The sequence below is a fragment of the Haliotis cracherodii genome, unplaced genomic scaffold, assembly GCF_022045235.1.
Source record: "Haliotis cracherodii isolate W230 unplaced genomic scaffold, xgHalCrac1.p SCAF_27, whole genome shotgun sequence".
NCBI classification, from domain to species: domain Eukaryota; kingdom Metazoa; phylum Mollusca; class Gastropoda; order Lepetellida; family Haliotidae; genus Haliotis; species Haliotis cracherodii.
Genome location: NW_027266283.1, coordinates 118,766 through 132,088, shown reverse-complemented (window position 1 = coordinate 132,088; position 13,323 = coordinate 118,766). Strand labels below are relative to the sequence as shown.

Sequence of the window (13,323 nt, the reverse complement as noted above, 5' to 3'; positions counted from 1 at the left end):
GCACCATCAGCTGTACTCAAGCAGCACCATCAGCTGTACTCAAGTATCACCACCAGCTGTACTCAAGTAGCACAATCAGCTGTACTCAAGCAGCACCATGTCCGACAGCAGTAGTGACACCTCAGTCGGGTCCTGCCTATACCAGTCTGACGAGGAAGCAATGACATACGTCATGGTTGGAGAAGACACAAATACAGGTAGGAAATTAATTGTCAATCCTATGAATCATGTCGCCCATGCGGCCACAAAATGGTGGGGGCTGGATAGTTGCTCACATTTTTTATCAGCTGTTTTTTTTTAATAAATTACTTTTGCTTTGTAGATAATTATTTTAAACGGAAGCCGATTTTCTTGCGATCCTATAGTGTTTATGATGTAAAATGGAGCAATCAGTTGCTGATCGGGGACCAACAATGTTGCACACCTCAGCCGATGTCAGGTCATATGACAATTTATGTAGAACTTCCATTTGATGCATTTTAGGACTCTTTTAGGACCTGAAAGAGATAAGGCGTTTAGGGAACAGCCAATCAATTCACATTCAATCACACTATAATATGATTTAGATCAAAATATAATCATCGCACAGTTGACACAATATCACACAATATATGTAGCTTATCCATTTGACAAGCTTATACACATCGAGACAGTTCATGGTATACAATTCCTATTTGTATGTGTTACTTACTGGCAGGGTAATTCCCAACAGTTTGCCATGACACATATGGAAGATTTTTAAAAAGTGTTTTTTTTCTCTAATATTGGAAATATCAATCGTGTTATTATTACAAAGTTGTTATTTTCCTTATCAATAAGCACAAGTGGTGTGTCATTTCCACCCTGAACCTTTCCCAAATTAGAAACAAATATGCCAAAATTGTCCAAACCTTATGGTGACTAATGGTGATATATTTCTTGGCAATGTGAAGCCAAACAAAGAAAGCCATATCTTCTTTGGGGAAAACTGTTATGTTCGATATGCGTTTTAGAATATCTGAAACCATATGACGGTAGTTACAACAAAAATGGGTGTTGTATTTCATTATACAGGTGGTGTAATTTTCACTTGTGGAACGACTGATATATCCTAACAGTATATTTTAGTCGGTGTGGCTGTCACTTTTGATGAAAATTTAGGAGTCGTTTGACTGGAACTGAAGGTATAACAAGATTAGTTACACATACAAAACCAGCAAACACATTCGCAAGCTGGGATGTTATTGTGTTCAATGTAATGTAAATGTTAATGTCTTGAATAAATATAAATTAAAAGTACAGACGTTGAACGTGTCCTTTAATTCGACCAGACGCGAATCTTCCAGGCACCGCTTTCACATAAATCAAATACTAAAGTAATATTTCAAAACAAACAAATAATTATATTTATAAATAATGGATATGTATTTGTTCATGATAATGTGCTTATTTCACACCGTGTCGTCTCGGATTTATTCAATGAAAGGTGCGAAAACCAAACTCTCTTTCATATGTATAATCGTATAAGTTTCGACCCTCGGTGTACATTTTTTATAATTATATACTTACATACTTTATATATCACAATTCTTCAACAAAAAAATAACCAGTTTAAAATATCCCGTGATTACAATATTCAAAAAGGGGTGAAACAACTGACTATATTGTGTAAAACACACAACCAGAAAATCGTTAAATAAATCTGTACTTCAGATTCAGATTTTACAGTGTTTCTCCTATTTCGAGATATCCTTCGTCTACAAGTTGCATACATTGGCAAATTTCATATGCATGGAAATGGAATCGTAGTAATGATTATGGAATTGATAGAAACATTTAACATTGATTTTGTAAATTGAAAATTATTATCCGCAACTAGTTATCTGCATTTCTGACCAGTTCTCTTGATTACAATGAAAAACTTTAAAAGCAAAAAACAATACGCAGGTTGTAAGATTGTTTCTGATTACTTACATGATACATTTATGTTGATACGATTCCTGAATAAACGAAATTCCTCCTCTGAAAATTCATCGTACTAATGACAGTGATGACGCCATTGAGTGAAAGTCGGTCACCAGAAGTGATTACATATGTAAACATTGTTGTACGATGAGAACAAAATAAGGGGTAGTGGGTATCATCAAGAAATATCTTCTGATGTATGTGGTATTGGCAAATAGCAATGATCTGATCATACCTGCTGGTGAGTAAGCGATTAGATCTAATGGGTTCAAACAGCTGGTTTACTGAGATGGTGGAGCACTGAGTCTTTAAGACGTCGGGGGTCAAATTCAAAATTGCCTTTTGCAGCCAACGGCACGTGTAAAACCATTTCTGTTGGCCAGACATGCACGAATTCTTCGAGCCATGCTTCTGACGAGTCGATCAATGTCAGCTTGACTCATGTTGTTCCATTCATCAGTAAGAGAAACACCAAGTTCATTGATACTGGTACGATTATCCTGATAATTCCACACAAAGGGAGGTTATCCGCATCTTTCATTGTTTATTCTGAGACGAAATAAAGAGAAACAACTACTATGTCATAAACAAATATATGCCCAATATTGATATGATATTCTGACTGCAGTGGTATATATGTTGGTAATCTCCCAGAAGATTTCCCCACCTTATTATTTGCTGATTACATGGTAGATGCTGCCGATAGCATGTGTAGATTAAATCAACATATTGATATGTTATGTACTACGTTTTACAATAATTATGGCATGAAAGTGAAAAGACAAAAGATTAAGATCATGACATCCAGAAGAGGTCGGCAACTTAAAACAACTGAAAAATGGAACTATGACGGACATATTTTGGAAACACTATCTGAATATATACATAGAGAATACTACATTTATTCTTGTTAGATATCTTTTTTATGAAACGAGTGGTTTTCGCTCGGTCAGATACCATAGAAAGTTCACGAGTTTCGTAAAAATGGTATCTAAAGAGAATGAGTGTGGTATTTTATTTATTACCCACGTCAAAATATGTATTTAAGTGTAAATACATAAAAAAACTTTCTTTCGTTGACAGACCAAACTAAAACCGATTGCAACTCTGGTCGCACGTGAATATTGATATATGCCCATATATAGGCATTGTTAATATTTCTATGCATACGCATTAACAACATGTTTCTGCTGTTTCTGTTTGTGCAAAAATGATGGCATCAACGCTCAAGATCTTATTTAAAGATTTATTCAACTAATGGTTATTCAAGTGCATTGTTGTTGGTGCGCATGACAACTGTCGAACAAATTTAAAAGTCATTTAGCGCTGTGCTTTGAATCTTGGAATAACACTCGGTCCTTCGCACCGACGGGGTCCCGGCTGTGCGGTCAAAATGGTTCGATTTCCTTGATCTACCAGCTGAATTTATATCCTGTCGTTACCATTTTGGAAGAGGGAAATCAGAGTGCTCGCCAAAAGACGTTTATGTCGGCTTACATGTCAGTAACAGTTTCGAACGAAGGGCAAGGTCCCCATCGGAATAAGAAAAGACAACCGTCATCTACTCACAGCATTTTGCCCTTAAAAATAATAGGGAACGTTATTTTCTCATTTGTGATGTTTGGGCCACACAAAAAACAGAAGTCAGGTACACTTCCATGGAGTTTTTGAATGATTTGTATCGGAAATGTTCACTTTGAGTGATCGTAAAGTCGTGTATGTACATTCATGAACGAACACCTTCGGAAGCCATGTCATAAATACGCTTCGAATGGGGGCACTGATGGCACAACTGGGGCATCCAACGTAAGTCTAGATATCTGACCAGGTACTTTAAACTGATTTCATTTCACCAGGCTTTACCGTCTAAGTTCAATCAAATTGAAAGTCGCGAAAGTAGACGGGTGCGTCACGCTCATAGGGAACCCACGATCTATCGGTAGTCATTCATTGCATATGGATATGGCTGGCTTATATAATGTCTGTAGTAGCTCTGTGTTTAAATAATAAAGAATGCAAAGCTAATTTGATGCGTGTGACGACGATCTTGTTTGGTTAAGTAAAGTGTGTGTCAATGTCTCCCGCTTTCTTGAGATTACTTCCGTTCTGCCTAGTTGTAAAAATGAATGACGTCTCGTGACTTTTTTATGAATGCAAAAAGTAGTTCCGGTGAGACTAAGGTCACGGTTATCCAATCAAAACGAATAAAACGACGTCAACCTTGTACGATACACGTGTGACGTACGGATTTAGTATCTTACCATCTGTATCTTCACCACGTCGGTAATAAATCTTGGTATCTATATCACAGCTACATGTACACTGAGATGGGGGAAAACCTGTCTCCACTTATCACAAGCTGAGAAAGTTACTCTTCATCTTTTAAGGTGTATTAAGCGTTATTAGCACAATGTAAATATATCAATGTTCGTGTTTGACAGAATGATCGCACCTATTGTAATCTACGCCTCAGAAGTTTGACGATATCATCATGTAACGTGTTTTTAAACGGTGCAGTTATAGGAGGGTAGATCTACCCGTTATTTCTACTGTATGTTATGAAAATGCATATCCTACTGGAAAAAACTGTTGTCCATGCAAAGCCATAGGTACCCCGAACTTCGATAAGATATGTTGCCGGAAGGCTAACAGGGGTCGGATTTGTTATAAATATTTAGTTTGAACATGGGTATGGATTCGTGTGGTTACATCTGGGTGTCGGAAAGGCGCAAATACGTTTAGTTTCTTTTGCTCAACGATTGAAAGATGTATCAAATCAACATTGGCTTTGTATTATATATGGGAAAGTAAATATAAGAAATGTATGAACTGTGTAAATGTGTGTTACAAACAGAACAGTAGCGACTAAATATTAAGAGTCAGTTTTGTTTGTTTGTTGTTTAACGTCGCACTCAGCAATATTCAAGCTATATGACGGCGGTCTGTAAGTAATCGAAACTGGACCAGACAATCCAGTGATTGACATCATGAGCATCGATCCACGCAAGTAGGATACGATGACATGCATCAACCAAGTCAGCGAGTCTGACCATCCCGTTAGTCGCCTCTTACGACAAGCATAGTCGCCTTTTAGTCGCCATAGTCGCCGTCAGTAAGAAATGTAAATTCCATTGTGGAAATCTTAATTTGCATATTGAGTCTAGACGATGGGAAAATAGTTTGTAGGAAGGAAGATTATGTTTATGTTATATCAATGTGTGTTTAAATATAGTTATCTAAAAGGAAGAATATTTTTGTTGATCTGTCTTTTGTGGGATAATTTGAGGAGTCAGTATTTAAGCTTTGTAAAAGGACATTTTAACGCCATCATGAAAATTTGTAATAACTAACATGCATGGAAACCAGGTGCATAACAATTATGGTATCAATGTGAGAAATCAATAAATTGACAAACACTATGATATGAATTGATAGCATTTGCTGATAATGCACGCGCATATTGATAGTAATGTATTGAATGTACAAAGGCGGGCCTTTCATCAATACATTGTTTGTGACTTTTTGTGAATTATGGGCCGGATGGCCAAAATTTCCGAAACAAACACATGTTAAATATTAAAAGTACATTTGGTTGTTTTGAAACAATCTTTTGAGTATATGATTTATTAATTCAAGACATTTGGTGAGACTTGTACGCCATTAATAATTAGTCAACATGAGTCAAATCACACTGACACTGAGGTGTATGCGGTGATCTTAGAACTAATTTACATGTTAGCTAGGGCCATCCCATTCTTTATCACTTTATTGTTTATATTGTGTTGCAATAGTTTGGTTACTCTGAACAAGACAATACATTGTTGTAATCCATAGCAAATTGTCACCAGGACAGCGGAGTTTTCTTTGTGCTTGTGTATACCTCTCTGCCTTGTTTTAACGTCATAATGAAAAAAATCCCTCATTCACAACAAGTTGCCTTTTGTATCGAATATATAACGTTATAAATACCCTTACAAATGTATTTTATATATCACAATGGCATTAAAATGTTAGGCAGTATTTCGTTCGTTTATAGTTTAAATGAAGCTGTCAACTAAACTTTTTGTAGCACAGTACTTGAATCGATGTATGATTAAAAGTGGCAAACGTTTGCTGTGTTTTCACGCTCAACAAAATATCAGTCTGATTTTCAGATCAATCTTATATTTGCAATGATTGTACACACTCTGACAGGGAATGTAATATACTAATTTTATAGTGAAAGATAGATGCAGTGCTGCGCGAACCCCCTCTCGCTCAACGTTTACCTTTTCATCTCTGTGCAACAGAAAAATAACTCGGCATCCAGCGGGTTAAACTGCAACTGTATGTGGCTAGTGATATCAGTGATGCGCCACATGGCGTTAATTGACCTCTACAATTATTTACAGGTTCAGGAGACACACATGCAAGACACAGTAATGACAGTAACACGGTAAGGCAATATTAATAGACAGATGAAGATCTGCAGCTCGAACAAGCTTTAAATGTGAATAATATGAATGAAACGCACTCTGTGTCTTCAACACATCTTGCTTCCGAATACTTGTTATATCAATTTTACCAAATATATGCAAACAGTTTGGATTTTTGTCATCACAGGTGGGACTTGAAGAGCAGGATAACAAACCAAGCCTTGACGGAGCAGGATGTTCAACAGACATACCCAAAGGTGCGAACGTTTCCATCATAAGTGTTTTGATAATAAATCATCTTAACAAGTTCAGAAGATACTTGTCACTGTAGAAATACCACATACTACTCATAATTAGGATTCAGTATTTACAACTTGAAAATCCAATCTTGGCAGTTGAAAAATGAAAAAGATTTACGTTAGATTCAGATACTCTGAAGCAGCATAGCCAGAGTTAAATAATCCAATACCGACAGACAAACTGAAACTGCTGCATCTGTTGCCATGTGGCGCTGAAGGTGTCGATGACCACAGATATTATCTAGGTACCTTTATGTATACCGAAATTAACCCTGAGCGAATTTGTGGGGTCAGCGGTAAAGCAGGATACACTTGCTATCACCACTATTTGATAGTGATTCATGGACACATGCTCATGATATTGTCGGAATCGTACTTTGACTCGTTGATCACTTTGAGAGTGTATTGTAAAATTTGATTACATCAACATGGCTTGACCTTTGCCATTTCCCTATCAAGTACGTTGAGGTCAAGCCTATCTCGTCACACTGCTTAGACTTCAAATCTAAAGAACTATATGACATCATAATAGTAGTGTGTACATCAGAAGTCCACGTCCTGCAACATTTTCCTGCATGAGTTGGTGTTAGTAAAGGAAACGGTTTGATAGTTTCTGAAATTTGAAATATTGTGGAACATTTAGAGAACCTTTCTGAGAATGTTACTTATGTTTAAAGCATCTATTCCAATGTTTGCAAAGTACTAGTTCAGGAACATTTAGTGATTTAGTGGAGCCTGTTTCAGGCTTGTAGGATGAAGGAACTGCAACGCGTTATTTAGCATCTTTAAAGATATAAGAAATTTGAAATTGGCAGGAGGATAAGTTTGTGAAAGAAGTCCAAAATATATTTAATGTTGTGGTAAAGTAGTAATTAGAACGATCATGGTCTAACATATATCCTATACTTCTGGACGACAAATCAAAACGCAGGAATCTCTTTTTGTCATGCTAGAATATGACAGTAATGTTTCACGGAATAACTATTTTTTTCTCAGGTACCCTCGTCAGACTTGAGGAAGAAAATATTCAACTGAAAAAGGTAACTGTTGAGCAGAAATAAATGTTAAGGTGATGTGTGGTAAAATAACCTTTAACGTTGCTTTCAAGATTATTTCAATCATATAGCGACGTGAATGATTGTGTGTGTGGATGCTTGTACTAGACCGGACTTGTGTCGTGTGTCGAGACAATACCAATCACCAGGCAGGGTAACAAGTGTCATCTTTCTATGTGATTTGGTAGCATGCTGACAGGGTCTAGACCATCAACCATCTGCTCTCAAGTCAGATACTGTATCCACTACCCCAAGGAGGCAGTAATAAAACGTTATACTTGATTTGAAATCACAGAACACGTATACATGAAATAAAAACAATAAATACTGAAAAATGTGGTCTAAAGATAATGCATCTTTGGAACATAACGATCGAGAATGAAATCGGTATAACAATATTTTAAGGAAAATAAGAAAATATTTCGAACAGAAAAGGTAAACTCAATATTCAAACTTTAATATGTTAAAAAAATGAATTTTCAGTCCCTGTGAACCAAGATGATGGTAACTTAATCGAACCATCTGGAAGTAAATAACAGGCACCTGGTTCTGATACTGTCATAGCAGAGTGATCAATCAACAAAACATGCAAATATCGCATATTGTGAACATTTTTCCATATTTCTTCTCAATCATTATACCATATTCTTCAGATCATTTTTTCCTGGATAGTTGACTTCGGAGCAATAGCTCTTCTTGGTAAATTATATATTTTCATTATCAAATAGAGATGAGCTGATTCTTCCAACAATATGTGGGACCGACCATTGGAAATTCTCGTATGACCTGAGTATTTGGCTTTAAAAAGTAATATCTTATCGGAAACACTCGAAAAAAGAGTTCTAGTGGTTTACAGAAAACATCTTATAGTGGATATGCTTGTTATTCTGCATACAATGTGTTGTTTGAAAAGTATTTTTTTGGCGTCTTCTTTCCAACAGGGATGTTACCCCCTTTTCTACATTTCTTACGTTGATATTTACTCCTGATTTTGCACTTTTTGCATCCGAGAAGCTGGAGTCCTTCAACCGGCTGTCTCTTGCTTCTGTGGACAGCGGCTTTCACAGTGAAACAAGCATTCTGGCATCCTGGGGCAGGGATCCAATTACTCACAGACGTAACCAGGATACAGAAGACCCTTTTGGCAAGTTTAAAGACAATCTAAAGAGGGTTTGCAATCCCAGAGCGCCAAAAGAGAAAGGCAAGTGAATGCGTGAAGCTAATTTACCACCGCTTGTATCACCATTCTAGCGATATGACGACAGAAGAACCCCAAACTACAACACATGCGGAATGGTGATGCTTCCTGTGCCTTCCTGAACACTGGGAAACACTGACTGCACTGGGAGCTTATCTATTTTATTGTTGCATTGCACATGACGTTTTCCGCCCTCCTTTAGTCTTGTGTGTTATAAATGAAGGTGAACAACAAATCTCAAATGCTACACAGGTGGTGGCTAAACCAGTTCATGGTAAAGCTGGGAAACAAATCACTAATTGGACATTCAAAATCATCATGTATAATTTTCCTTCACTTGATAGGGGGACGTAATGTTTACTATTTAGACTGTGACTGGGTTCGAAGTCCTATATTGGGAGTAGATCTCATGTGTGAGGTAACATGTAAGTGGGCAACATTCGACCTTCTTCTATGTGGGCAGCTGATGTACAGGGGAGACCTGAAAGAGGGCGAAGGGCACTGAGGTTGCACTTGGATCTAAGTGTATATGGTTGGGTAATAAAGTTTAGTTAGTAAATGTATTGTTAATTCGTATCTGGCTTTGATGTTATTCGCTGTAATGACTTACTAATCCTTTTGTTTTAGTGACAGAGAACCCCCTACATGCTGATACAGACCTCCATCTTGCCTGCAAGAAGGGAGACCTTGACCGGTTAACGTGCATCTTATCTGAGAGTCTGGTAAACCTCAATATTAGGGGCCAGTACGGGCGGACACCCCTGATGATGGCTGCAGAGAAAGGACACAGACAAGTGATCGACCTACTTGTGACACAAGGAGCTGATGTATCATTAGTGAACGATGACAGAAACGACATCCTTCATGTGGCCTGTCTTGGAGGACATGTAGACTTGGTGAAGTATGTCCTCTCAAAAAAGGTTGCAGACATCAACAATAGGGGCCAGTACGGGGGGACACCCCTGATGATGTCAGCAGAGAAAGGACACAGACAAGTGTTTGACCTACTTATGACACAAGGAGCTGGTGTATCATTAGTGGATTTTGACAGAAACAACATCCTTCATGTGGCCTGTCTTGGAGGACATACAGATATGGTGAAGTATGTCCTCTCACAGAAGATTGCAGACATCAACAGTAGGGGGCAGTACGAGATGACACCCCTGATGATGGCAGCAGAGAAGGGACACAGACAAGTGTTTGACTTACTTGTGACACAAGGAGCTGATGTTTTTTTAGTGGATGATGACAGAAACAACATCCTTCATGTGGCCTGTCTTGGAGGACATACAGATATGGTAAAGTATGTCCTCTCACAGAAGGTTGCAGACATCAACAGTAGAGGCCAGTACGGGCGGACACCCCTGATGATGGCAGCAGAGAAGGGACACAGACAAGTCTTTGACTTACTTGTGACACAAGGAGCTGATGTATCCTTAGTGGATGATAACAGAAACAACATCCTTCATGTGGCCTGTCTTGGAGGACATACAGATATGGTAAAGTATGTCCTCTCACAGAAGGTTGCTGACATCAACAGTAGAGGCCAGTACGGGCGGACACCCATGATGATGTCAGCAGAGAAGGGACACAGACAAGTGTTTGACTTACTTGTGATACAAGGAGCCGATGTATCATTAGTGGATGATAACAGAAACAACTTCCTCCATGTGGCCTGTCTTGGAGGACATGTGGACATGGTGAAATATGTCCTCTCACAGCAGGTTGCAGACATCAACAATAGGGGGCAGTACGGGCGGACACCCATGATGATAGCAGCACAGAAGGGACACAGACAAGTGTTTGACCTACTTGTGACACAAGGAGCTGAAGTATTTTTAGTGGATGATAACAGAAACAACATCCTTCATGTGGCCTGTCTTGGAGGACATGTAGACATGGTGAAGTATGTCCTGTCACAGAAGGTTGCAGACATCAACAGTAGGGGGAAGTACGGGAGGACACCCATGATGATGGCAGCAGAGAAGGGACACAGACAAGTGTTTGACCTACTTATGACACAAGGAGCTGATGTATCACTAGTGGATGATAACAGAAACGACATCCTTCATGTGGCCTGTCTTGGAGGACATGTGGATATGGTGAAGTATGTCCTTTCACAGAAGGTTGCAGACATCAACAGCAGGGGGCAATACGGGAGGACACCCCTGATGGCGACAGCAGAGAAGGGACACAGACAAGCGTTTGACTTACTTGTGACACAAGGAGCTGATGTATCATTAGTGGATGAAAACAGAAACAACATCCTTCATGTAGCCTGTCTTGGAGGACATGTCGACATGGTGAAGTATTTCCTCTCAAAAAAGGTTGCAGACATCAACAGTAGGGGAAAGTACGGAGGGACACCCCTGATGATGGCAGCAGAGAAGGGACACAGACAAGTGTTTGACCTACTTGTGAGAGAAGGAGCTGAAGTATCCTTAGTGGATGATAACAGAAACAACATTCTTCATGTGGCCTGTCGTAAAGGACATGTGGACATGGTGAAGTATTTCCTCTCTCAGAAGGTTGCAGACATCAACAGCAGGGGGCAATACGGGAGGACACCCCTGATGGCGACAGCAGAGAAGGGACACAGACAAGTGTTTGACTTACTTGTGACACAAGGAGCTGATGTATCATTAGTGGATGAAAACAGAAACAACATCCTTCATGTAGCCTGTCTTGGAGGACATGTACACATGGTCAAGTATGTCCTTTCACAGAAGGATGCAGACATCAACAGTAGGGGAAAGTACGGGTGGACACCCCTAATGATGGCGGTCGGCGCGGGACACAGACAAGTGTTTGGCCTATTTATGTCACAAGGAGCTGATGTATCATTAGTGGATGATAACAGAAACAACATCCTTCATGTGGCCTGTCGTAAAGGACATGTGAACATGGTGAAGTATTTCCTCTCACAGAAGGTTGCAGACATCAACAGCAGGGGGCAATACGGGAGGACACCCCTGATGGCGACAGCAGAGAAGGGACACAGACAAGTGTTTGACTTACTTGTGACACAAGGAGCTGATGTATCATTAGTGGATGAAAACAGAAACAACATCCTTCATGTAGCCTGTCTTGGAGGACATGTCGACATGGTGATGTATGTCCTCTCAAAAAAGATTGCAAACATCAACAGTAGGGGGAAGTACTGGCGGACACCCCTGATGAAGACAGCAGAGAAGGGACACAGACAAGTGTTTGACCTACTTGTGAGAGAAGGAGCTGATGTATCATTAGTGGATAAAAACAGAAACAACATCCTTCATGTGGCCTGTCTTGGAGGAAATGTGGACATGGTGAAGTATGTCCTCTCAAAAAAAGTTGCAGACATCAACAATAGGGGCCAGTACGGGAGGACACCCCTGATGATGTCAGCAGAGAAGGGACACAGACAAGTGTTTGACCTACTTATGACACAAGGAGCTGATGTATCATTAGTGGATGATAACAGAAACAACATCCTTCATGTGGCCTGTCTTGGAGGACATACAGATATGGTGAAGTATGTCCTCTCACAGAAGATTGCAGATATCAACAATAGGGGGCACAACGGGAGGACACCCCTTATGGTGGCAGCAGAGAAGGGACACAGACAAGTGTTTGACTTACTTGTGAGAGAAGGAGCTGATGTATCATAAGTGGATGATAACAGAACAAACATCCTTCATGTGGCCTGTCTTGGACAACATGTAGACATGATAAAATATGTCCTCTCACAGAAGGCTGCAGACATAATAGTAGGGGGCAATACGGGAGGACACCCCTGATGGCGACAGCAGAGAAAGGACACAGACAAGTGTTTGACTTACTTGTGAGAAAAGAAGCTGATGTATCATTGGTGGATGATAACAGAAACAACATCCTTCATGTGGCCTGTCTTAGAGGACATGTGGACATGGTGAAGTATGTCCTCTCACAGAAGGATGCAGACATCAACAATAGGGGGCAGTACGGGAGGACACCCCTTAATGGTGGCAGGCGGGGAGGGACGCAGACAAGTGTTTGACTTACTTGTTGCCACAAGGAGTTGATGTATCATCAGTGAATGAAGACGGAGACAACATCCTTCATGTGGCCTGTCGTAAAGGACATGTGGACATGGTGAAGTATGTCCTCTCACAGAAGGTTGCAGACATCAACAATAGGGGGCAGTACGGGAGAACACCCCTGATGGTGGCAGCAGAGAAGGGACACAGACAAGTGTTTGATGACGGAGACACCATCCTTCATGTGGCCTCTCTAGGAGGTGATGCAGAAATGGTGAAGCATGTCCATGCACTGAATGTGGTGAACATCGACGACAGAAATGACCATGATGATACAGATATTGTAGCCACCCAGGGCAGCAGTCATGTCTGACGGGGAACAACAAATAGTGACACTGTACTGGTTTGTGTGTG

At 39.8% G+C, this 13,323-nt stretch overlaps 1 protein-coding gene across 1 annotated transcript; it reads left to right on the top strand.

The window, feature by feature from the left end:
* Positions 1-41: 41 nt before the first annotated feature.
* On the top strand, positions 42-12,561 carry LOC139473256 (serine/threonine-protein phosphatase 6 regulatory ankyrin repeat subunit A-like). Its single transcript, XM_071255793.1, has 8 exons — positions 42-197; positions 6,336-6,379; positions 6,547-6,616; positions 7,655-7,698; positions 8,725-8,914; positions 9,539-11,037; positions 11,440-12,243; positions 12,445-12,561. The coding sequence occupies exons 1-8, from the start codon at positions 98-100 to the stop codon at positions 12,559-12,561; spliced, it is 2,868 nt and encodes a 955-aa protein (XP_071111894.1). The 5' UTR covers positions 42-97.
* The last annotated feature ends 762 nt before the right edge of the window (positions 12,562-13,323 follow it).

What these genes read in the sequence shown, in the direction of transcription:
- LOC139473256 (XM_071255793.1), top strand. Translation starts at nt 98, where the DNA reads ATGTCCGACAGCAGTAGTGACACCTCAGTCGGGTCCTGCCTATACCAG. An exon ending in ACAGTAATGACAGTAACACG is followed by an intron (nt 6,380 to 6,546) that starts GTAAGGCAATAT and finishes TTGTCATCACAG; the next exon opens with GTGGGACTTGAAGAGCAGGA. An exon ending in AGTATGTCCTTTCACAGAAG is followed by an intron (nt 11,038 to 11,439) that starts GTTGCAGACATC and finishes CTCTCTCAGAAG; the next exon opens with GTTGCAGACATCAACAGCAG.